Genomic DNA, 25,322 nt, shown 5'->3' with positions numbered 1-25,322 from the left:
CGTAATGACAATGCTGAAATCAATCCATTGATTTTACACACGGCTCCTACTTGGAAAAAACGTTCATATGAAGCCTCCGTGTCGCTCGGACTCAGCTCTGTGGAAACGTTTAGTGATGATCTCACGCTTGTTACATTCGCTTTCTCGTCTCAATCCACCGCACTGTTACAAATGTCCAATTGTATTAGTCCACCTCCCACTAGAGACCTCTAGTGGCGTCTGTTGTCACTACATGTTTGTATAGGCCATCTGTGCAGATGGAACTGGTACACCTTTTACTAGGCCTGTAAGTGGTGTGTAACTGTATAGTTATAGTTTGAACTGGTTGTAAATGTTTGACCATTTTCCCTTTTGAAACTGCTCGTGTACAGAGACCAGGCGCGCTAGCAACATCATACTAAACAGGCATACTAAGACAGGTAAGCTGTTACCTTTTTTTCGCTGCACCAACTGAAACATGACACACGCAAAATCTTCATCCAAATTTCTTTGGCCAATTATTTCCAAATGTTATGGGTGTATTTATAGGACCAAGATAGCTGTCTGTCATTTTTCATTCTTGTACATATACAGACCATGACACTTACAGTAACTCCTAATGTTTAACAATTAAATCACCAAATAATTCCCAACATTACTGTTCCTGTTCAAAGGCTGGTTAGCCAGTTCACTCCAACCTTAGTAGGTATCACTCAAGTGGTGATATAGTTAACATTCATAGTGAAATGGGTTTCCTACATGAAATATAATGACTTTGTACCTTTTGGACCCACAATACGTTATTTGCCAGCAGCCATATCACCCTGCAGCTCACTGGAGCTCAGCAGGTGTGAGCCTGGTCAGTACCAGGATAGGTGACTCCTGGGAAAGCTAAGGCTGCTGCTGGAAGAGGTGTTAGTGGTACCAGTAGAGGACACTCACCCTGTGTGGGTCCTAATGCCCCAGTATAGTGACAGGGACACTATACTATAAAAAGGCGCTGTCCTTCGGATGAGATGTAAAACCGAGCTCTTGACTCTCTGTGGTCATTAAAAATCCCAGGGCGTTTCTCGAAAAGAGTAGGGGTGTCCTGGCCCAGTTTTCCCCTGGCCTTAACCAATCATGGCCTCTTAGTAATCCCCCATCTCTGAACTGGCTCAATCACTCTGCTCTCCTCCCTAGTGAGAGCTGGTGGGTGGGGAGTGTTCTGGCGCACTATGGCTGCCGTCACATCATCCAGGTGGGGCTGCACACTGGTGGTGGTGGTGGAGGGGATCCCCATTACCTGTAAAGCGCTTTGAGTGGAGTATCCAGAAAGGTGCTATATAAGTGTAAGGAATTATTATTATCACCATCTTGGCAAAGCACACTTTGTGCCAGGAACTGCCATTCCTCAAAAACTGGCCAAACCCTATCGAAAGGCTCCCAGCCTGACAAGGTTTCCTTATTCTGTTTCCCCCTGGTTTATCTGCAGTTCGCTCCCACTGTTAAAACGGGGACACAATTGTGTGGAAGATTTCAGAACTACTGGCCATTTTCTAGTTTCAAAATATACTTTGAATTTATCCATGTAAAACAAAAACACGTTTACTTCAAGTTAAACCAAAGATTTGAACGTCATTTTATTTATTTTTTCAATATATTGCATGTAACTGTTTAAACAAGGGCTATACAAGCAAGTTTATCAACTGATTGAATGCCTGGCAGGAAACTCTTGCATAGCACACACGGTGTAGTTAATCCTGCAGAAAACAAATTCTGCTTTCTGGTAAATTTAGAAACGACACCCTGGTACTTTTTTTATCAGCACTGTCTTAGGAGGCTTTCCTACGCAAATGCCAACAAAGCTGCGTGCTTTGTTGAGGCACATCACATGCACGATGCAAAGCAACTTCACTGATCTGTTGTTACTGACAATGTCACACCGTGGAATTGAGGTGAAGGTCTTCCTTCCGCGGACTAATACATTTTAAATTAATATCGTACTTTACAAACACCCACAGTGAAGGAAAACGACGAATGCCTGAATTTATTCCGCTCAGCAGACAAATACTGCCGCTTTCAAGTCGCTAAGGGAAATTTGAAATGCTTGTAAAAAGTAACTATAAACCTTTTTTTTTTCCCTAACACGGCTTACGGATCTATTACAATACAAACATCATAGTTTTGTTTCCAAAGATCTGGTCGAGTGCTGAGCAGGAACGCGTGAGCGAGTCCGCGGTTTCCCTGGCAGCAGGGACGGAATTACGGTGAGCGCAGAACGGAAGTTGAGGCGGTTGCTGGTTTTTCACGACCAGCAGAAAACGGAATCTGGGGCAAGCGATCACTTTGACGAAACAGAACAGTATCGATACAACATTTTAAGAAAGTAAAGGGTTTGCCTGTCGTTTATCCGCCCGCTACCTCCCCCTTTCCCTCCCTTATGGCTTCTAACTCCAATATAGATATAGAGGACGCGACCCAGCATCTTCGGGACATCTTGAAGCTGGCCCGACCCGGGATTAGCGGTGAGTGCCGTGGGGAGGCGAGCCGGGAGAGGCCTGCAAGATTCGCTAGGCCGCAGAAGGGGGGTGTTAGTTACAGGGATGCGGAAAAGATACGGAGATACACCGAGAAGTGAAGCCGAAGTTCAAACACAAAATGCAAAACGATGAGGTGTTTCTAGCGACCAGCAGTAAACTCAACCCTTTTGCGCATTTTGTGTTGCCCGGGAACGCGTAACAGAAGAGAACAAAACGACGTTAAATTGTCAGCTTCACGGGTGGGAAAAAAATATATTCGAGAGATTTGAGAAGTTGTTGCAATTGAGGGTCCAGAAGAAAATGCAGAACACGCCGAGAGGTGGTGATTTTGAGGCGGAGAGGGGGTGTACGAGGGAGGAGTTTTCCGAGGTTCACTCCGCTGTTTTCAAACCTGACCGAACGGGAGAAACCCGCGACTGAAGTTTTCGTGTCTTTTCTTCTGCTCCGTTTCGTGTGGACTGAGACTCCAAAAGTCGCGAAATTCAGTTGTAACAAGTGCGACTGTTGTTTTTTTTTTTTGCGACGCGTTTCCCAACGGGAACGGGCGTTGCGCTGAGCGCGCATGTCAGATGTTACATAAAATTCAGATGTAGTTCAAAAAGAACAGTTTTGCAAGAAAATATGCATTCTCTACGTATCCCTCAAAATCCGTGAGCCCTTTGAACTTCCAAGTTTATTTAAAGGGCTCACTCCGAATTGTTCTCTAGTTTTCTCTGCTGGGCTTACACAAAGAAGTAAAATGCATTTCTGTGCGTGATCCTTGTTTGGGTTTTTTTTTTTTATCGGTCTGTTGCATTGTCCTCACGACAAGACTTTCCTCCCCTCCCACCAGATACCTCTTCGACTGAGAACCCAAAGAAGTCTTTCAACGGGGAGCTCAATGGCCTGTTTGGCGCTGACTTCGTAGCCGCGGGTGACCGAGCTACCCTGGGCGAGCCCACTGCGCACAACCCGGAGAGCATGAGCTCGCAGGAGAGACAGACCATGTAGGGGATGGGGATGGGGTTGCTTTGATAACCATGATCACTTCCTTAATCAAAAGGAATGAATGCTTATGGGAATGTAAAACTGAAAGTGCATTGCTTACCTATTTGACTTCGAATCTAGAGAACGTTTAGCAAAGAGTCCTGATACAGCCACTGAAGGCAATCGTTACTGCTTTAGGATAATGTTATCAAAGTATGAGAAACAAAACAGCTGCTGCCTTTTGTGTGAGCAGTTAGCCGTTTTATAATACATGTGCAAGTCCCAAGTTTAATACTGATTGCGGTAATTCCTGTACAAAGTTTTAAATCTGCTCCTTGCACAGAGCAGTACAAGGAGTGATTCTTTTATTTGATAATGGGATAAGCTGATTGGTTTTACTTCAACAACTGTAGATGAATGCAAGTTTCCTGTCGCCTCTTTTGTCAAACATTTAATGTGCAATGTGCACTTATTTAGGCGGTGGGCATGGCTATTAAAAATATCACATCACCCAGAGTGCTAGAAAGAGTGGCTGTTGATATTTTGTCTCTGCAACATTTGTGCTTTAAAGTGCTGCTACCTAAATGGTCTTGTTTCTTAGGTTACTAAGTCCACCAGTTTTGTTTTTGTCTGACAGCTGCCTCTCAGGAGATGACAGTTCAACCTGTATTGTCATTTCATCTGGGGATGTGGAGGTTGTGGCAAGCCATGACTCCAGCATCAACAGCAAAGCCAGGGGCAGCAACAAGGTAAATCATGTCTGTGTGTTTATGGCAAGAAGAAGCTGCAGCCCAGGCCTTCTGTCCAAAGGGCTGGACTTTGGGGTTTCATTTAGACTCGTTCTCTTGCAGGTCAAAATCCAGCCTATTGCAAAGTATGACTGGGAACACAAGTACTATTATGGCAACCTGATAGCGGTGTCCAACAGTTTCCTTGCCTATGCCATTAGAGGTGAGAAGTGCTTTCTTTCCCCCCTTCTTGGTAAAGTGATGGTTTCTGTACTTGCAGTGCAGTATGTGCCTGTCCAGCAGGCATTGCCAGACTGCTTCTGAAAACTGTTTGGAAACAGTTGAGGCGGTGTGGCTTTGTTGCTTGGTTACTATGCAGTGTGTTCAATAAACAGTGATTGTGTATAAATATGCCCTGCCGTTAGTCTTGCTATAGTAAAGACCTTTTGACACTTTTGGACTTAAGTGTTCCGTAATTAACATGCCCTCTGCCTTACTCTTAAAACTACAAAAAATACAAAGTCCTAGCCTGGTTTGCATTTGGGTTTGAATGTTGCGGGTAATCTGTGGGTGCCTTTTATGTGTGTTTTGAATGTTTAACACCCGCCCTCCTAGTATAATTCTTCATTTCCCTTTTAAACACATGCAAGAACCTTTCCGAGCCGTATCTACAGATCATCGGGAGTTTGAGATTTGCATAGCATGGAATTGGGAGGAGCTATGAAGTGTTCAGTAGGATCTGTTTTTAAACCCGCGAATGGCAACGCAGGTGAACTCTAAATTTGATGTTGAGTTTAATTCCAGGTCTAGTTTCAAAGGTCACGCCACCTGCCAGCGCTTGGCATATTTTAGCACGTTATTCTGTTTTATCTGTGCGCAGGTGCAAACAATTACCCCATGATCCGAGTGCTGTCGCTGAGCACGGCCGAGCGCACGCTTCTCAAAGGATTCACGGGGGCTGTCACAGACCTGGCCTTTGCTCACCTCAACTCCACCCAGCTCGCCTGCGTGGACGAAGCTGGCAACCTGTTTGTGTGGCAGCTGACCAGCCAGGATGGGAAAATACAGTATCCTCTTCCAGGGGAGCCCTGGACTAGCAGCACACTGAAGCTCAAAGCTTCCGTTTTGTAAAGAGCAAAATGTTGACATTTTTTTGATGCTGGCCATCTTGCTGATTCTTATTGTTATAAAATTTCCTATTTTAAAACAAAACTTATGGGTCAGAATTAGATGGCCGTATTCGTGTTTAAAAAAATGTTTATCTCAACAGAATTGATTTTTTTCTGTTCTAATTCTATAAATTCTGTAAAAAATGTTTAGTCTATGATGCGTTATGTCCATCTTAATATCCCTGAAATGGAGCAGTGTTACATAGCTGATAAATGAAGAAAGACTGAATGTGAGGAAATTCAAATACTGCAATCATATAACTTATTGTATTGCCTGGAGGAGACGTGCAAGTGCATAATAAGGAAACAAACACTTGCTGTTTGTTTAGCATTTAATGTTTGTCTTGTAATGAAGCAGGAGCAGGATCATTTGAATGTCTTTGTTACACTAGGTCTTCCTATCAGTGTTTTGCTACATTCTTAACTCTGAAACAGGGATGAGATAATTGTCCACATAACGAGGCCCGAAGGCACTCCCTTAAACACCAACAGGAGGATCATTTGGTGCCCTTTCATCCCAGAGGAGAATGATGACAATGCAGAGGATGGCTGTCAGACACTGGCCTTGCTCCATGAGGACCGGGTATGAGTGTTTTAAGAACTCGTGTAGAGTAAAATAGAGTGTACATCTTGTTGGTTCAAAGATTGGATTCCAAGTGTGATGTAAAACAGTATTTTCTTTTAGAAAAACCTTGTTTGTAATGTAACAACAGTCCTGCTGAGTTCTAGTCTTATTTACTCTTACGGAAAATAATTTTCCTTTTTATGGCTGTCTTCTGTACTTAAAGTTGCTGTTGCGGACAGTGGGTGATCCTGTGGGTTTTGTCTATGTTTAGGCAGAAGTGTGGGATTTGGAGATCCTCCGAGCGAGCAACACCACCTGGCCAGTGGAAGTGACTGATCTGAAGGATGGCTTTATCACTGTTAAAGGACATACAGAGGTAAGCAGTCAGTCATTTCAAATAATAGTGTTGCCTCCCATACCATGCAAGTCAAGCCAATGAGAATCATTACTGGTCTGCTACTTATTTGTTTATATCAGAAAACAGTTATGTGCAATCTAGACAGCCTTTTCTATGTAGGTGTCTAAAATGTGTACTTGATTATTCTTAGTAGAAGTTGCAGCTTTATAGCCAATTTGGACAATTGGATTTTTGCAATCAAGTCACACAGCTGGGTCTAATACTGCTATGCAGTACATCTCAGCTGTATTCTGTATTTTTGTGCTTTATGCCGCCTTCAACTTGCAGTTTTCTAAAATGAAAATTGTATTGAAAGTTTGTTAAATGGCATTTTTTAAGTGTGGTTTTGAGCCCATGGTTTACTCCTACCTGTCCGTTCTGCTCTTCAGCGCATCAGCGAAGGCGCCTTGTCCCCTGATGGCACAGTCCTTGCCACTGCCAGTCACGATGGGTACATCAAATTCTGGCAGATCTACATCGAAGGGCAGGGTCAGCCAAGGTGATTGAGCATTGTACTTTGTGAAACTGACTCATTGTAGGATTTAAACTTGGTAAGAGCGGCTGTTGCTATTCATTTGGTTTGCTGTTCATGCTATTCAATGTCTTTGTTTCCTGCATAGGTTAAATTAGTCTTCACCACAGTGAATTGTGTGGATTAATGTGGAACTGTTGTTGTGTTAAACATCAAATATTTATGAATACATGGTAAGAAAATGTGGTCTGTTGCTCAAAAAGTAGAGTATGTCAAAATCCGTGTCTCATACACAGGCATTTTTTTCCTCGTTTTTCATAGATGTCTTCATGAATGGAAGCCCCACAATGGGAAGCCTTTATCCTGCTTGCTGTTTTGTGACAATCACAAGAAACAAGACCCAGAGTAAGTCGTCAGTACCTTGCTTTCACCAGTATATAAAAACCTGTTGTCACTATTTATGTAGGAAAAATGCTGTAAAAAATAGCTTTAAGGTGTTGGAAATAATGTCAGCAAAGCAACATGTTTTCTTATTTTCTTTATATGTGTTTGTGTCACATATAAACTTCTCTTTGATACAGGAACTGAAATTTCAGTTCCCTGGCACATAGCCTTTACACCTTTTTGATTGTATTATTTTAGTGAAATGCAGAGTGCTTAGAACAATGCATTACTGTTTCTCACTTATACTCATGCCTTGTAAGCAACAGCACGAACGTTGCAAGAGCTAAGACTCGTAATCAAACTGTTGAACTCCACCCTGGCATTTTTGCAAAGCCTGTATACTGTAATGTATTGTGAAGTATTTATGGTGCTCATTAAAGATATGGCTCTGGTAAGTTACCTTAACAAAGCTGTCACGGTAACGATGGTCTCTTCGGCAGTGTTCCATTCTGGAGGTTCCTCGTCACTGGAGCAGAACAGAATCGAGAGCTGAAGATGTGGTGTACTGTGTCCTGGACCTGTTTGCAGACCGTCAGGCAAGGACCGCGCACGCACCTTGTGTTCTTAGTGTGGAGTTTGCCGTTGCGTTAGGTTTTTGCTGAGTTGTTGTGCAGTAAGCTTAATAGCTTTTGGCTCTTTGAGGGATTGGAAATCCCTTCATTTAGCTCTTTTTTTTATATGGTAATCTATTTATATCCCTTCATGTTTCAGATTTTCTCCAGATCCTTTTAACTCCAGCGTTCTTCCGAGTCTGAAAGCAAGTTTGGATCTCTCTGCTGAGTACTTGATACTCAGTGATGTTCAAAGAAAAGTAAGGTTTTGTGCCTAACTTGCTTTCTTGATTAGGTCAGATTGCTCCTTATTGTATTGGATTGATGGCGACATTTGGGATCTGAACTCATTAACCCAGAGACAGTGCAGCTTCTTGTTTAAGGAAGCAGATCAGATTTGTCAGAACCAACAATTGTAAATGATGACTGCAGGGCGGTTTTTATCAATGTATTACATTTCTGTATTCCGTTGCTTTGATGAAGTAACATTGTATTCAGGGTTTTGTGCTTCCTCTTGTCGTTCACTTTTTATGACCACATGCCTTTAACTATGTAACCGGAATGGTATTGGCAACCAGTTTCTGACTCTGAACCTTGTGCATGTTGTTACATTACTGGCCAAGCCTTCTCCTTCAGGGTTATTGGAGTTCTGTGAGGGTTATTTCCAGGAGTTTCGAACGCTTCTCTTGGAGAAGCCACTGTACTTGCACAGTCGACCCGGCTGCCTGAGTATGCTGTTGGTTGCAGGTGCTGTATGTGATGGAGCTACTGCAGGATCAGGAGAAGGGCAGAGCCAGCTTCACTGCCATCTCAGAGTTCTTACTTACCAACCCAGTGCTCAGCTTTGGCATTCAGGATGTGAGCCGCAGCCGCCTGCGTCACACTGAAGTCCTTCCCCCCGAGGAAGAGAGCGAGAGCATGACCTCAGGTAGGCACGTCTGTGGGTGCTTAGAACTACTTTTAAAATGCCAGGTCATATTATGGATGTGACTAGGCATTTTAAAAGAAGTCACTGGGGTAATTGTTTTGGCTCATTAAACAGCTGGAGGAGCAAGACTGCTCACATACATTGTTGATGTCTGTAACATTCCTTTAGCTATGCGTAAGCTCAGAAGACTTTATTTAATTTATTTTTATATAGTGCCTTTCACAACAAGGTTGCCCCAAGGCGCTTAACAATACAATTGACGATACGATACATTTAATGTGTTTAGCCTTCTTCCTGCAGTGAGGAGTTTACAGATAAAGGGTAATAGAATAGTGGCATTACTACTTAAAAAAGGCAAAGTCTATATCAGAGCCACAGAAGCTCTTGTGTAACTGGGCCAGAGTTCAACCTGGTTTCGAAACCTGCCTGGGACACTGGTCCATCAATTTGATTACTCCCTAGGATTGCTGGTCTCCACTTGTTGTATTGCTGGGTGGAGTGGGGCAACTGGGGTAAGTTACATCACTTAAGGGTACGACAGCAGTGTCTGTGGTGAGTGCTCAAACCCACACGTCACGAGTCCAGAGGCTCACCCACTGCACTAATCAGAGGATCAGTGTTCCTTTGAAAGTTAGATTTCTCTCTTTTTTTCATTGCAGAAGGAAGCCAAGGACCTGTTGAATCCAAAGCAGGAGTCCAGATCAAACTGTACTGTGTCCACACAAAGTGAGTACTCTGATGGGAGAGGAGGAAACCTTTTAAGTAATAGAACAAGAAGCTTGAGATAAACCGACTCCATGATGCGTTTAAAGGTTTGTCATAGATGGTGATTTTTTTAAATGTAGTTCCCAGGGTTTTCGCAAAAAGCAACTTTTGTGGTACAGATAATGACATTTACTTCTTCTGCTCATTTTTCTCAGGTCCCTGCAGGATGTGCAGATTTGGTTTCAGCCTCATCATCAGCAGAGTCCTGGCAGTTCCTTGTTTCTTCCTCGTGCTGGTTCGTGTGAGGACTTCGGTGAGTTTATCCGTTCTAAAAGAACAAATCCCCTTTCCTGCCTGGCAGGATTCACATATTCAAGATGGAAGCAAGGAAAGCTGCTGTCTACTTTCTGATTCTGTTGAATTGTGGGGGTGTTCAAGGGAGCCTGTGGACTTCCCAGCTTTTTGTCTTGAGCATGATCTGTCCCGGTTTAGTCACTGAGAATACAGTGGTTTTAGAAAAGCTGTTGCTTAGAAAAGAAATATAGTGTTATATAGGGAAGTGTTTTTAAAATTTGCAATTATCTGCATTATGTAATATTCTTACATCATTTCTAGATTAATGGATAAGTATATTTGTTACGCAAGTAAAACTTGCACAATTCCAGTGCCAAGACTGTTGGCTCTCAGGGTGTAAAAGATTCAGCTTTCTGCTTCAGGCTGATACAAGCGGTCTTCTGATGCAGGTTTTACAGATCACCTGCGAGATGTGAGCGGGGAAGGCCTGGGATCAGACAAAGAGTCGGGCCGGGGGTCACAGCACGACCTGCGCAGGATCTCCAACCTGCCTGCCCCAGCTGACTTCCTGTCCCCGTCCAATGATGTCAAGCCCAAACTCATGACGCCTGATGCCTTTATGACTCCCAGTGCTTCAGCGCAGCAGGTATCTCCATAAACACAACCAGCACCAAAACTGAACCACGCGATCGTGCTTTTACCTTGCCTTTTAAATTGTGTTAGATAGCCATGTGATATTGTTTGCTAGGGGTCTTACTGACCCTTTCTAAGTTGAAGTATTTTAAACTAAGACTGACATTGTCATGAAATAATACCGGATACTTCTAGAGTTTACGTGAAGATTTCAACAGACCTCCCTTCTGTTTCCCTGCGAAATAAATTTGCCATTGACTGCATTATCTCCTGTGATCAGCAAATTGCCACGTCTCCTGGCAGCAGTGGCACAACCCTCACCACCGTGACAGCCATGAGCAGCACCTCCATCAGTGAGAGTGTCGTGTCCAGGTGAGTGTGTCTTGAATCAGTGCTTGGGCAAGCAGGATCTAAAGTTTCAGAGCAGCGGTAAAGTATGTGTATGTCATGAGGTGGCGCAGAGAAGAGCAGGGGGTTAAACTATGTGGTGCATGTTTATAACCGACCAGAGAAAGGATGGGGAAGGACTGTGAGACCCTGACAGAAACTGACATTCTTGGGCATCAAAGCTTTGACCAGAGAAACTGGAAAGATGACCAAATATTAGCCCTTTTCCATCTTAAGAAATACAGGTTTAGCAGGAATTCAAGTAAAGAGAAAAGTCTGTGCAATACAGGTTTTTGTGTGGCAGTGGCTCCAGCGTGTTGTGAAACTGTCAGGTTTGAGGGCGGCTTGCTGGGTAGTGAGGAAGCTTGAGGAGTGGAAGCCAGTTGAGCTGCCTGCTGTAGTGACTAATAAAATGATTTTCCTTATTCCTGTGTCCCCCTTTTCACTACCTTTTAAATGGGCAAAACAAAACGCTAGGAGAAGAGTTCTTAATGGGGTTTTATTTTTGTGTAATGTTGCCATGCCATGAAGCTGTCCTTCAGTCTTGCCCCTTACGTCTGTCTTCTCAGATCGGGAGAGGAGCTAACTCAGAGCCCTATGATCTCCCTGGAGGGCAGTATTACCCCGAGTGGCAGCAGCGCCATCTCTGGTCTTCCACCCAGCCCACGGAGCAACTCCATCCTCATTCCCGGGCTCACAGACCAGCTGCCAACCAAGACTATCCAGGTACGCGCATAGACGGACAGCAGTTTCCCCCCAACAGAAACATTATTCAGTTCGACAAGCGGGAAGAGAGTTATCAAAACCGATTAAGAAGTAGAAGTGGCTTTTTTAGGATGGTGGAAACTTAAAATGTCTTTTGACAACTTCCGGGCAGCATTTGGATTGTTGCCGAGTTTCGGTTACAATGCATTGTGTGGATCTGTGATCTGTTTTCAGTGACTCTTCGGTTCAGTCGAAGAGATTTTAGAATCTTTATTGGCAGCTGTGAATAGAAGGAGACTCTTCCTCCTGTCCCGCAGGTTAGCCCTGCAGCCAATCCGCCGCTCTCCCTGGACCTCCAGACGATCGAGCCTCTCTTGGTGCCTCAGGCGTCTCCGACCCGAGAGCGCTCTCCCGACGTGATTTCCTCAGCGTCCACGGCCATGTCCCAGGACATCCCGGAGATCGCCTCGGAGACGCTGCCGCGGGGCCTGGGCTCGGCGGGCGGCCTGGCCGGGGAGTCCCGGGACCCCAGCCTGCACGACGACAGCATGGCCTCCGCCGCCTCCGCGCTGCACCTGCTGTCCCCCCGCAACCGCCACAACTCTGAGCACAGCGCCCGCTCCCTGGAGCTGGGCCCCGGCCCGGGCGAGCTGCTCGGCTGCACGCCGTCGCTGCTGGAGACCGCCCTGTCCCAGGAGAGCGCCGCGGCCTCGGCGGCCGACAGCGGCGCGAGCCAGCCCTGGCCGGCGGCCCCCGACATTACCCGGGAAACCAGGATCAGCCTCGCGGACTGGTGAGCCGCCGCCGGCCCGTGCAAGAGACCTGTTAGAAAATAACTGGAGAGACCAGGGTTGCCCTGTGATGGCTGGCTGAAGCCAATTGAAGGGGATTTCTCTCCTCTAATCACATCTTAACAAACAGATAATTATGATCACGTGGAAATTGCAAGAGTGGGTTAAGAATAACGTCCTGGCCGTTTCCCTTGATTTTCATTTCACATGGTTTCAGCCCCACTGACCCACCCAGATGCAGCCTGACTGTGCGTTTTCAAAGGTCCATTTCTTTCCTCATTATTTCCGTCTGTTAATTTATACAACATAAGCTACAGTGGAGTGTCTGATTCACAATTAATGCAATTTAATGGTGTTTAGCCGGTGTTGTTAATCAGAAATTCTCCAAGTGTAGCTTCAGCCTTTCCCTTAAATAATCTCCACTGGTGGTGACAACTTTCTCACTAAACTGGCTTACTCACAGTGAGCTTTATAAAACAATTTGCCGACCAAAATCTACCCAATTCTGCCTACAAAAAACTCGTTTTATTTGTATTAAAAACAACATTTATATTGCCTGAATTTATTTTTAAACGCTTTTGGCAGAATTTATGATTGTCCAGTGCTGGAAAAAGGACAGGTGCTTGAATATATGGAGAAGGCAAAATTTACAGAAGTGTTTTGCGGCGTGAAAAATAAATCATGTGCTTCACTAGGTTTCGTCTTCTCCTTCCTTCCAGCTCTCGTGAAGACATGAAGGAGAAGCACAAGACCTCTCCATTCCATAGACACACCTATCACCTCCCCCAGCACGACAGCCAGGATGCAAGTGCAGAGCAAAGGTAACGCACATGCGTGCAGAGAGAGAAGAAAAGACCATGAACTTCGCATTTAACTCTATAAACGTACTGTGAATCTGTGCTTTTCCCTAATGAGAATTATTACTTGATCTGCAGTGATCACGATGAGGAAGTTGCTAGCCTTGCGTCTTCCACAGGAAACTATGGTCCCAAACCCTCCCACAGGTTACCTGTAAAAGAATGGAAAGTCTCCCCAAGGAGTTCTCCAAAATTAAAGAGAAAGAGCAAAAAAGATGATGGGTACGTGCTGTCCAAGCAATACGTTTGGGTTATGTTTACATTTGAAAACTTTTTTTTTCTTATCCCACTGTATTACCCACAGTGAGAACTATGCTCAATTTCTGTTGCTGCACACAGCCATGACTTATGTGTTGTAGGCGATGTGATTGTTATCTTTAGCTCTTTTAACTGGTTGCTCCATGGGACAGTCTCAGTGTGACTTGCTGTTATGAACACTAATTTGCTCTGCACTACGGAAGAGCTGTTCTGCATGGTGCGTAATTGATGTTACCCGATAGCCAGTATACCCTAGTCTGTCTGTAATCGGGTGATGTTATAAGTATCGTTGTTCCCCAGCAGGCTCTAAATATTATTTCAAGCACCCTTGCACAGTGTTCCATTTCCTTAATTATCTTCCCTGTACTCACAGTAGTGCATATGTCTGATTACCCCAGATAAGAAGCTTCTCAGTTAAATACTCTATAGTCCTCAATCCTGCATGGCATCCTGCTGAAATCTTTACTTTTTGTTTTTCTTTTTTTAGCGATGCTGCACAGTCCAGGCAAGCAGATCATCAGGTAGGTCCGTTTCTTAGGAACAGAAATAACATTTGTGAAATGTGGAGCTTGGAGCCACCATCCTCCTTCGTACACTTGAAGCAATTGAATACAATAAGCGAATGAATGTACATTTGCTTGTTGTTTGAATTATCTGATTAATAAAGCCGTCTTCTTAGAATTAAGGATTGTTTTTGGAGCTGGTATAAGGAAAGTTTTCATTAGAATTTGCCCTGTTGTAATTTTTGATCGTTTTTCATGTCGGCTGCAATTGTTTGACACGTCTGGTTGGCTTGAACAGGAGTTCTCCTTTTGGGAATTTATTCATCTGACATAACTATTGATTTGTGTTCGTACCACAGTAGTTTCAAGTTAAAATGTACAGCTTCTGTAAAAAAAAACTCTGAATACCTGCTATTACATATTTTTTTGTTTTCCTAACTAGAATGGCTGATTATTCTAGTAAAGTTTTGTCTTCTGCTACCAAAAGGGACGGACATCAAAAAGCCTTTCTGAAGCCACGAAAATGTACGAGACCCTGTGCAGCTATTGTTCTCGTACACGTAGCGCAACAGCTGCACACTGCTGCTTGAATTTATTCACTCTGTCAGAACAACCACATGAACATTCATTCTGGATCAGTGCTTCTACTCCTGGAACGTTTGCGAAGAATTATTTGGACCAAGGGGATTAGGATGTTTGAGTGCCTGGTGTTCATAAAGGTAGATACACTTTATGCATTTGTGTGTGTGTGTTGGTGCAGATGAATCCAGAGATGCAGGAGGAGCTGCTGTCCCTGGTGCGCAGCCAGCAGAGGGAGATCTCGGAGTTAAGGCAGAGCCAGATGGAGCTGATGCAGAGGCTCACCAACCACATGGATGCCGTTCAGAGTTCTATCATGGGCCATGTGGAGAGAGTCATGGTCTCCCAGCAGGAGCAGGAGCGTATCCTTTTTAGACATTTTCATTGCCTTCTGCACAGGCCACCTCTCATTTCCTTAGTGCTTTATGCTCACTTTCAGTTACGTAGTCCCAGTAGTTTGTTCTTTCCTTTCCCATTGCTCTGGTGCAAGTTAACCCAATTTCTGATCTCTCCCTTTGTAAAGTGTCCATGTAACTCTGATAGTCTCCTTTTTCACCCTGTGCAACTTTTGTAAAATACCCGAATCCTTGCTTTTCATCCTTGAACTGATCTGAAGATGGAAATTCCAAGCTTGCTGTTTAAGCATAGATGAGGTATCAGGATGTGAGTCGGGTGTCTCCTGATTCAGCTGTTAAATGAAAAGATGATGTACAGCAGGAAAACATGTAACTTTTTGACTTGTCTGGAAGCTGTGGTAATCTTAATCTGGATTTGTTCCCATAGCTCAAAAAGGGTTATATAATGATCCAGTCTGGTGCTGTAAATCTGATGCTGCAAGCATTTCTGTTTGTGAGTCACAGAGCATTGGTATATGTGGGTTTAAGCCTCATAATTTTGGGAAATTTAACACTTCTACTTAAGTCATACTATTAAGTATCAAACTATTACTACTGAATTTATGTCTCCATTAATGTTGGGCCTGATTGTGCAAGTGCTGTTGATCTCTGAAGCCTTGCCATCCTGGCCACATGCCGTTCATGCAGAAAGTAAGTGTGATTCCTGGTTTGTGCAGAACGTGGGAATGATTCATTTGCACTACATGAAAATATAGTGTTTATGGCACGCTAACCATAAAATTAGCAGGCTGATGAGATGAGGAAAAAAAACTTTCACCTGTCTCCTCCGCGAAGCTGGCAGCTGACCTTAGGAGAGGGTCTTATCTCTCACGTTCGTGCGTCCCACGTGCAATCCTTGACCCTTGACCTTCTAAGAGAGAAGAATGGAGCGAATGGTGGCAGAAGAGCACGACCGCAGCCGGCAGCTGCAGGAGCACCTGGCCCAGCAGCTCTCCCAGGCTCTCGGCAACACGCTGTCCAACCGGCTGGACAAGATCGTCCGAGACGAGATGAAGAAGACCGTCCCGCAGAGTGAGTCTCTCAGAGGACAAAACGCACCTGGGTTGTCGATCTCTGCAAGGAAATCAAATTGCAAATTAGAAATCTTCAGCTGAGTTTTGTAGAAGGGAAAGCTCATTGCATTCATTTGTCCTGCAACATACAAAGTGAAAAGGGAAAAAGGCTCCTGGGAGATCCTTACTTTGCTCTCACGGAGCTACTTTCCATGTTTTTTAACAGCTCGTTCTCAGATCTGTGGTTTTGTAATGGAATTGTCTTGTAGTGACCTTAGGTTAACCATTAATGGCCTATTTAGACTTGGACGTCCCACCACTTGAAAAATTTGAATTTGAGCTTCTGACTTGGCAGTACTGGCAAGTCATGTCAAAATACATCAGACTGCAAAATCACGTTTGTGTCCCAAAGAGCACACATTCTTGGACACATTCAGGTTGTCAAAGTGTACCTTTGTTTGCATAAAAAAAAATCACTTTCTTTTTTTAAATTTTAACAGATTTTTTTTTTAATTTCACTTCACTCAAAACATTTTCATTTTAATAAAAGAGATTAATTTAACTCTTGAGTCATCTACAGATATATTTCCCTCATCTTTCTTGAAAATTAAATAAAACTTTTAAACTCATTGATATTGTAATAACGTCAGAATACTTCACATGGGTACATTCCTCATAGGTATAGATAGACTTATCTTGACTTGTAAGTCCCACTGCCTGTAAATATTGTTGTTCAACAATGCAAACCTTATTTTATCTATCTGGGGAATCAGGAAACATCCCTACAATACACAAGCATTTCTTTTACATAAACGAAATAGAATTCGATATTGCTGGTTGCATCATTGCCCTTCTGGACTGACAGGATGGTTAATCCACCCACTTTTTTCATATTTGTTTCCTTGGCTTAGTTCTCAAATGTATCAAAAGCAGCCGGTGTGAATTTGTTTAGGAAACAGGCTACAGGTAATTGGCTTGCAGGTCATCCTGATGCTCATGATGATTTTGTGTCTGCAGCTGTATCAAAGAGCCTGGAGCCAGTCACAGGGCAGCTGAGCAACACAATCGCAGCCAAGCTGACTGCAGTGGAGGGAATTCTGAAGGAGAGTGTCACGAAAATGGTGAAGTCAAAGGTGTGTTTCACCTCCTGCAAAACGTGAAATTTTATCCAGTGTTTAGTGAGAGTTGAAAGAAGAGCTTTGTCTGTTCTCTTCTGCAGTCCTGTGTTGAAAAATTATTTCTTCTGTTGTCTTTTTTTCTTTTCACAAATCACTATCTAGAGCAAGAACTAGCATGACACTGATTTACCGCTCATGTATTTCATATGAATGATTTAGGTCCATTATCGCTTTTTTTACCTTTATTAATTTTCTTAAATAATTTTATCTCTGTCCAGCTTGTCACATTGTATAATGCTTCATAATGGTGCCTGAATACAGAGATGCAGTGTAAAATAAATATTGATCTGCGGAAGAGAGAGAAACCTCTCATGAGGCTGCACCACTGCACTATAAAGGCTCTTTCCACAATAATTTGAACTGATGGGATACTGAAATTCATAGTTATGTGAAGTCTAGGGGGAGATATTTTGAGTGACTTAAATCTGTCGTGCATCACAATGGACTTCCAATATGTGTTCAGAAAGGAGGGTGCTGCATCGGTGTGCTAGCTGCAAAGTAACAAGTAGAGGTTCATTCCTCAATAAGTAGAAAGCTAAAACATGACCTTTTTAAATGGAGCCTTCTTCGTGTGTGTGTGTGAGAGACGGAAAAGGATAATTGTTTGTAATAACTCTTAAACTGTGACTCCACCATCCACCAGCTCTCTGTTCCTAGACTAATGTCTTTTCAAATCTCTCTTCATATGTTAGCCGATTTCAGCTTTTCACACCTCTCATGGAATTCATCCTCCTGATTTTCATTCATCTGGCCGCTTTCCCGACTGCTCTTTCATTTATTCACATTTATTAGAGAGTTACCTTCTCTGAAATCCTTCAAATAAAGACCTTCTTCTTTAGAAGACCCTTTACTTAACTGGTTTCATTCTTCACCCCTCTGCTTTTCCTAGTGCCACCATCCACGGTCTCCTCTGCATATTGTAATTGTGTTTTATCTTGTGTATTCTTTTTATTTATTTCTTGTTCTCATTCTGTAAAGCGCTTTGAGAAGCCACCTTTAAAGGCGCTATATAAAATAACGTTTATTATTATTATGATTATTCTCCTTAACTTCCTTCCCCTTGGACTTTATATTCTTGCACACTCTCTCCCTCTCATCTGAAGAGGGCTCCACAAACAGAATGTGTTTTTGGTCTTCCTACTTTTCCAGTACACAGTTTACCTTTACTTGTTCTTTTGGCTGTGTTAACAGGATGTTGTGTCGTTTTTTTGTGTTTGTTTTCCTGCCTTTTTAAAAGACCGGATCTTTGTGCTCCTTTTGTCTCTGAAGAACACTACAGATGCCATTGGGAAAGCAGCGGCTGAGGCTTTGCAGGGTCCTATACAGGCTGCATACAGAGAGGCTTTCCAGAGCATCGTGCTGCCAGTGTTTGAGAAGGGCTGCCAGTCCATGTTCCAGCAGATCAACGACAGCTTCAAGCAGGGGACACACGAATGTGAGGCTCCTTCAAAACGGCGCCCCTCGTTTTGCCACGTTTCCGTGTTCTGTTACTTCTTGGGGGCGGGGGGGGGAGGGATAAATGCAGGAAGCTGGAAGTGTCTTATTTTATTTTTGTCTTCCCAGATATTCAGCAGCTTGAAAGCCACCTGAAGAATAAAAAACTGCGGGACCACGAGGCCCGGGACCCGCTGGTGGGCCAGCTGCAGCAGACGCTCGACGCATTCCAGAACTCCACCGACCAGCTGACCTCCAACGTCACGGCCAGCGTGCGCTCCGAGGTCCAACACCAGCTCCACGTCATTGTGGGAAAGTGAGTCTGTTCACCTTCTGCGCCTTCCTACCGACGGATTTCAATTCCAAAGTGAGATGTTTAGCTTTTGCTTTGTTATACAGGTTTTGTGCAATTTCTTTATACTAGGTAAATAATTATATGGAGCAGGTGTACACAGTGGGATATCTTCCCCATCCATTCTGTTGCAGTATTTTACAGTGATCAGCTCCTCCTTCAGTGAAGCTCCATCTACCTGTGACAGTGCTGTAGACGCTTAGGAAGTTTGTCGATTGACTTGAGTTTGGTTGGAACACATTAATCCCCCCTGGTCTTTTTCTGCCCAGCCTGCAGGACTCGATCCTCACTCAGGTGCAGCGCATTGTGAAAGGAGAGGTGGGCATGGCCATGAAGGAACAACAGGCAGTGGTGACCTCTAGCATAATGCAGGCCATGCGCTCTGCTGCTGGCACGCCCATCCCCACCTCACACCTGGACTATCAGAGTCAGCAGGCCAACATCCTGCAGATGCTGCAGCAGGGGCAGCTTAACCAGGCCTTTCAGCAGGTGGGTCCGGAGCACAGCCGGACAGTTGTGCCCTCAGTGATTGAGGAGAATTAAGAAGGAATTCCATGCACTTGTTCTCTTCCCTCTGTCGCTGTGTTTGCTCATTCATCATTGTCTCTCTGAAGCTGTAATTGCAGTCTGCGAGCTGCCTTGGTGAATTTGCCACATTAAGGGGAGGTTAATTATAAACGGTTTATTTCCCTTTATTAAAGGGACTGGTAAATCTGTTCACTGATACACAATCAATCACCTCATTAGGTTTTTTGAGTGAATAATGAGCAACTAGAGAGCAGAAAGCCTTTTTGGCCTCTGCACTCTTCTTGATCTTTTCTCAGTTTGTTTTAAGATGAGCTGTGCTTAGTGGTGCTTTGGTGTTTATGCCCTGTATTGGTGTTGATGACGTACAGGTAGTGAACAAAAAGAAACACCTGGGTAAATAAGGGACACTAAGCATAGTGAAATGCTTCCACACAGGTGTGGCTTGGTTGCCTTGGTTTCCTGTAGTTACAGCTAACAAGGCTGTAAGGACACGGCTGTCACCCGTGTGTCACAGCCTCCTCAGTCACCAGGTCCGAACCCAGTTGAGCTTTCATGGGAAGTCCTGGAACGATCATTGAGATGGCATTTCCCATCTCCGCAAGCCAGGAGCGAGTGGATTAACTGTCTTGTTGAAGAACGGTGCCGCATCCCTCCTGCAGAATTCCAGAAGCTGGTGTAGTCTGCCCTTTGCCATGGTATAAGCAGGCTGAGCTGGCTGCATGTGGGGGTCCAACACTCTTATTAAGTGACTTTACACGGCTGTTTCCATTTTTCGGTCAACATAACTGCATGTCATTATTGTTAATAGACTAGTTTTAAGTGATGTGAGACTTTCAAGGTAAATAAAACATTACAAATCTTTCTAACTGTAAATTTGCCATTTTTTCTCTCCCAGGCTCTGTCTGCCGCTGATCTGAACCTGGTCCTGTATGTGTGCGAGACAGTTGACTCACAGCAGGTGTTTGGACAGCACCCCTGTCCTCTCATCCAGCCTGTGCTCCTCTCACTCATCCAGCAGCTCTCCACCAACCTGGCCACCAGGACAGAGCTCAAGATCAGGTATGCACACTGCATCCAGGCCTGCTAACCCCCACAGCACAGTTACATGAAAATGGAACTAACCTGGGATTTGGTAGAAGTTGGTAAAATCTGTATAGAATTTTAAGTGGGATTGTCGAGGGAGTTTTGAAACTGTGAAGGAGCTGAGCTGTATTACATATATATCTCCATAGTTTCAAGAAAAGAAGTTATACAGTGTATGCATACAGTACGATTTTACTGGCTGAACTGATGTTCTGTGCTTTTTGCTTAGCTCTTCAGAATGAAGATTTGATGTGGCATTTATAGCATTAAAAGGTTAATAGCTCTTTTAATCCAGCAGATTAACTTTCTGATAACTATTAAATGTATTGCATTGGTCTGCAGATGCCAAATTGGAATTATCTGCTATTGCATAGTACGGTACCATCTGGTGCCTGAGTGAAAAGATACGTGTGTAGGCCCTGTGCGCTGGGGAGGTTTTTAGGTCTGTGCCACAGACTCCCCTTTAAAACCAAAATGGAATGTTTTTGACGTCTCGTGCTGTGCGTCCCGCAGCTACTTGGAGGACGCGGTGATGAACCTGGATCACAGTGACCCCGTGACCCGAGACCACATGAGCTCCGTGCTGGCGCAGGTCCGACAGAAGCTCTACCAGTACCTGCAGCTGGAGCCCCACAGCCCTCTCAGCAAGAGAGCCCGCCGCCTGATGATGATGCTGCAGGGCCTGGTCAACCACGGCATGAGCTAAGCGGCCGCGCTCCCGTGCCCAGTGCCTGCCCAGTGCCCGCCCCGCGCCCGCCCGCTCCTCCTCCCTGCCCGCCCCAGAATGGAGACTTCTCGTGAGGATGAATGAACGAAAGGCCTTTCTCCAGCGGTGCATAGTGCCCCATAAATATCCTTTCACTGGGAGCCAGAAGGTCACAAAGTCCACAGGAAGAATACAGAAAACAGTTTTGTTACTAATATCCTCTCTTCGTCATTTTGAACGGAGACTGTCATACCTTCAGTTCCGCGTGTTTTTTTCCCTCTTTCGAAAAAGACATTAAAAAGAAAAAAATAAGCAAAGAACCAAAACAGTAGGAGGATCGTTGATTTTGAACGTTTTATACCTTTCGGACTGACGGTGCCTGTTGGGTTTTCAGCCAGTGCAAGGCGGGAGGGTCCTTCTGCTTCCATCGCCGACTGAAGAAGTTCCAAAAAAGACACTGAGCGTTTTTTTCTGTTCCTTTTTTGTAGTTTGTTTTTCGGGTAACTCTGTTTTTTTTAAAAATATTTTGTCAGTCTGACTTGTCAAGAAGGAGCCGCTGTTTAAAAAGTATAGTTCACGCATTGGAAAAGCTGCGGCCTGTGATTTTCTTTCAGGTTGAGGTTGTAGTTTCCGGTAATTTGCCCCCACCCCCCACCCTTGCACCTCTGATATCTTTAATTCCAAAATCATTTCTGTCATGTGGAAGCTCTGCTGTGTCACACAGTGCTCGTCAGCTCTTCTGCTCTTTGTTTTTGCTTGTCCTTTGTCTGTCAAAATCTTTACATTTTTGGTGCCATGCATAGGGTTATTATAGTACACTTTGAGTCAAGGTGAACAATGCAAGTTTATTGTGCTTAAACGGGCATGTTTTAGTGTGATCTTTATTCAGTAAATGAATGCTTCAAACTTTTTGGGGGGTGGAATTGGGTTTTATTCATCTCTTATTTTTCTCCAAGTTTTGTTTACATCTTCTTGGATGTCCCCTTACCTACAGCAGTGTTGTCTATATTTTATTTACAAAACGTGAAAGGATATAATCAAAGCTAAACTGTTCTTTAGTGGCTATTTCCTTTTAATTTGCTATTACACTGGAATTTCTAAGTGTGCTGTATTCACTTTCACACATGCAGTATGATCATTTGAAACCTGAAAAGGTGGTCTTTTCATTTATCTGCACTGTGCTCCTTGATGTCTAGAGGGCAGCACATACCATCTCATTTTTGGGATCGATTTATGCTGAAATATATTAACCCCTCCCAAAAAAACATTTTCAAGTGTTTTCAGGCCTAGATTGTATTGATAGCCTGCTACATCAGTCTGGGTGTTACAGGAAAAAGTTCACATTGAATCACACTTTGGTGTTTTGGGGCTTGTGTTACTATGGTACAGAGATCTAATAATTGTGTGTAATTTGCTCTTCTTCTGCTTTCTTCTGAAATTTGAGATTTTGAAAATTGAAAAGCTGTGCTAAAGAGCATTAGTTGTGGGTTCTCAGGTCTGGTTTTTAAAGTTTTGTTTTCTGATAATTAATCATGTACCTAAGAAGCTCAAATTAGGCAACGCTTTCCAGGCAAACTACCAAAATCTAATTTCTGTACTTCCAATGTGAACTTTTTAATGGAAATTAACTATAGTCCATTGTTTGCTAACCACAATGAAGTGTTTACTCATAAGGCTGCCTGGAGTGAAGCCAGTTCACCGATTGTACATTTTATGTAAAAAATGTTTTTCATTGAATATACTTCGATAGAGTATCTCTGTGTCCTAGATATGATGGTATAATATAGGCTTTTTTTCCAAGCCCAAAGAAAGTGGGGAAAAATCCTTTCCTATTTGTAAGTGCCTTAAGAGATGTATTTATCAGTTCCTTTGACTCTGATTCATATATCTAAATCCCGCCAAGTTTAAATTTTGGAAAGAAATGAGACATTGGCTGACTCCGCACAAGTCAAATTAGGATCATATGTGTCCGTTTCACAGCTTATCCATCTCATCTCCAACCTGCTCAGTGTAGGATTCCTCTCAGCCCAGGGTGCACGTGCACTGGGCCTTGGCTGTGTGCTGACTGTCCGAGACTCCCCTGCTGTGGTGGAGTCTTTGGTGGGCTGGGATAGAGATGACTGGAGCGTCAGTGGCTTGCCTGCGCCTCACGGCGTGGGTTTACGTGGCTGTGAGAGTGGGTGACGGGGGTTGCGAGCAGCTGAAATCGTTTCCCACCAGTGACTGCTAAGTTTAATGGAATAAGAGAGTGATGCAAAAATATATATTTTATCTTGAATTTCGGAGGCCTTCCTATCTGTGCATTGCAGGGAGGTGGGGTTAGTGAGGGTGGAGTTAAGCTTTCAAACACGGAAGGAAGTAGGGGCGCAAAAATAATCACTGGGGAGATGAACAGAAATTTTTTAACTTTTATTTTGTACTATTCCTTTGAAATTAGTTTTTTATTCCCTATAATGTTTTTTTTTTACCTTATCCATGATGTCTGTTAGCTCTGCAGACTCACTTGTTAATGACATACCAAGCCATGTTATTGTCCAGGAAAACAGGCCATGTGTTTGTCAGTTTGGTCCGAGGTCAGTGAAATACAGGGCTTGGACACCAACAGCTGACATTTGTCCTGTTGGATTTATTCTTCCCTGTACCGAAGCAAATCTGTTTTAAGAGGTTCACAAACATGATCCGTAAGTGTAATCCTGTGCCATAAATATAACAATTGCACATCACAAACCGGTGTGATCCATTGAACATTTTTTTTTAAAGTCTCCAACCTGGCCCGATGACAAGATGAGAACCTGAGAAAGATGAACAGCTCTGGAAGTGTGTATTTTGTGGTTGAGCATCCCATGGGTGGTCAAGATGCCTCCAGACACTGTTCACGTTTGCTAAAAGCTTCAGAAAAGCACTTCTGTTAAAAGAACCAGGCTTTCCTGAGCCTAGACTTTCAGAAGCTTACATGGGGTTTGTGAGGTGACATGCCTTTGACACGCGGCCGTATCCATTGCTACTGTTGAAACATGGAGGAACTGAGCAGCTGGTTCCTGTTGGTTTACCGCTGCTGTAAAATCTTTCAGAAGGGCGCCTACCCGTTTTTAGACGTTTGCTGTCTTGGTTAACAGCTGATGTTAAATCTTAGCATGATTTTTGCATGCTGTTTAGTCTTGCGTATTCAAAACTCAGTGGATGAGATTCTCCAGCTCACAGCTGTCTCTTATCATTTAAAGTAAACTGCAGGCCGTCTGAAACACAACAGGTAATCTCTTGCCTTTGTAATATACCTATTCAACACATTTTCTGGCTAACCTTTGTTTTTTCTGTATCTTAAACTAGATTAATTGCATACTCGTTGGTATTTTATTTTACCACATTCACTTAGTATTCTGCCTGTGTAAAAAGCTAATAGAATATTAAAGTTGGAGTGGTTGATAAGCCTTTGCAAAAGCTGTCTTGGAGCAAACACAAAAAATGAACATAGCACAGATTGGTAAAATAGGTTATAATTGAAAATCAGGAACATAGGATAGTTAAAATAGTCTTTTGGTATCTTAGGTTCAGATCAGGGTTAAGCAAAAAAAAGTAGGTTTGAATGTTTGAAAGAAAATTGCACATTAAATATGGTATATATATATTTTCCAAATATAAATTCCAGTTATAGACATTGTTTTCTGTAAGACAAAATTCGATCATTTGTAATTTTCCATTGTGTTCAGAATAAGTTTGTGTTCATTGTGCTTGATCTTGGACTGTTTTGTTGTACATTTTACACGTTTCTTTTACTGTAGGCTTAACATTTTTGGATACAATTTGAAAAGTTCAATAAAAAGTGCTGTTTTGATGTTACTATTGTTTGTTATTCTGCTTGGTGCGTTTGATACTGACCGTTAATTCTCCATTAAACATGTTGTCCGAGGATGACCGAAGTTTTGATTTTCTTTCTCTTGAATAACAAACAGCATGTTGACATACTATACGCTAAACGTTTTTGCAGTTTCTCTCTTAAATATATTGTCCCCGTCCAACCTTTATGACGGCAAGCTCGCCGATGTGTAGAAATTATTGCAACCATAGTTGTAACCGCCCCTGCTAATTTACAGTTTAATTGGGTTTGCAAGTTAAGCTCTTTGTGAGGAGTGTCCAGAAAAGCGCTATAAGGAATGTGTAAAGAATATATTATTATTATTCACTGAGACTCGGGATGGGTTT

General features: G+C 43.4%; 1 protein-coding gene across 2 annotated transcripts; it reads left to right on the top strand.

Moving 5' to 3' along the window:
- Positions 1-1,735: 1,735 nt before the first annotated feature.
- Positions 1,736-25,031, top strand: edc4 (enhancer of mRNA decapping 4). Of its 2 annotated transcripts, none has more exons than XM_088614463.1 (29): positions 1,736-2,486; positions 3,334-3,487; positions 4,105-4,216; positions 4,319-4,418; positions 5,076-5,262; positions 5,800-5,947; positions 6,201-6,305; positions 6,716-6,825; positions 7,120-7,203; positions 7,683-7,778; positions 7,954-8,053; positions 8,541-8,721; positions 9,381-9,447; positions 9,642-9,739; positions 10,170-10,366; positions 10,634-10,725; positions 11,310-11,466; positions 11,763-12,238; positions 12,956-13,057; positions 13,172-13,315; positions 13,839-13,872; positions 14,615-14,795; positions 15,705-15,860; positions 16,859-16,974; positions 18,289-18,454; positions 18,583-18,769; positions 19,075-19,294; positions 20,229-20,392; positions 20,930-25,031. In XM_088614463.1, the coding sequence occupies exons 1-29, from the start codon at positions 2,402-2,404 to the stop codon at positions 21,120-21,122; spliced, it is 4,212 nt and encodes a 1,403-aa protein (XP_088470589.1). In that variant the 5' UTR covers positions 1,736-2,401; the 3' UTR covers positions 21,123-25,031. The 2 variants fall into 2 exon arrangements, with proteins under 2 accessions (XP_088470589.1, XP_088470590.1); XM_088614464.1 differs by lacking the exon at positions 1,736-2,486 and adding an exon at positions 2,571-2,740.
- The last annotated feature ends 291 nt before the right edge of the window (positions 25,032-25,322 follow it).

Source organism: Lepisosteus platostomus, chromosome 20, assembly GCF_059453375.1.
Source record: "Lepisosteus platostomus isolate fLepPlt1 chromosome 20, fLepPlt1.hap1, whole genome shotgun sequence".
Taxonomy (NCBI): Eukaryota; Metazoa; Chordata; class Actinopteri; order Semionotiformes; family Lepisosteidae; genus Lepisosteus; species Lepisosteus platostomus.
Note: the sequence above shows the minus strand (reverse complement) of the source record. Positions and strands in the feature narration are given on the sequence as shown.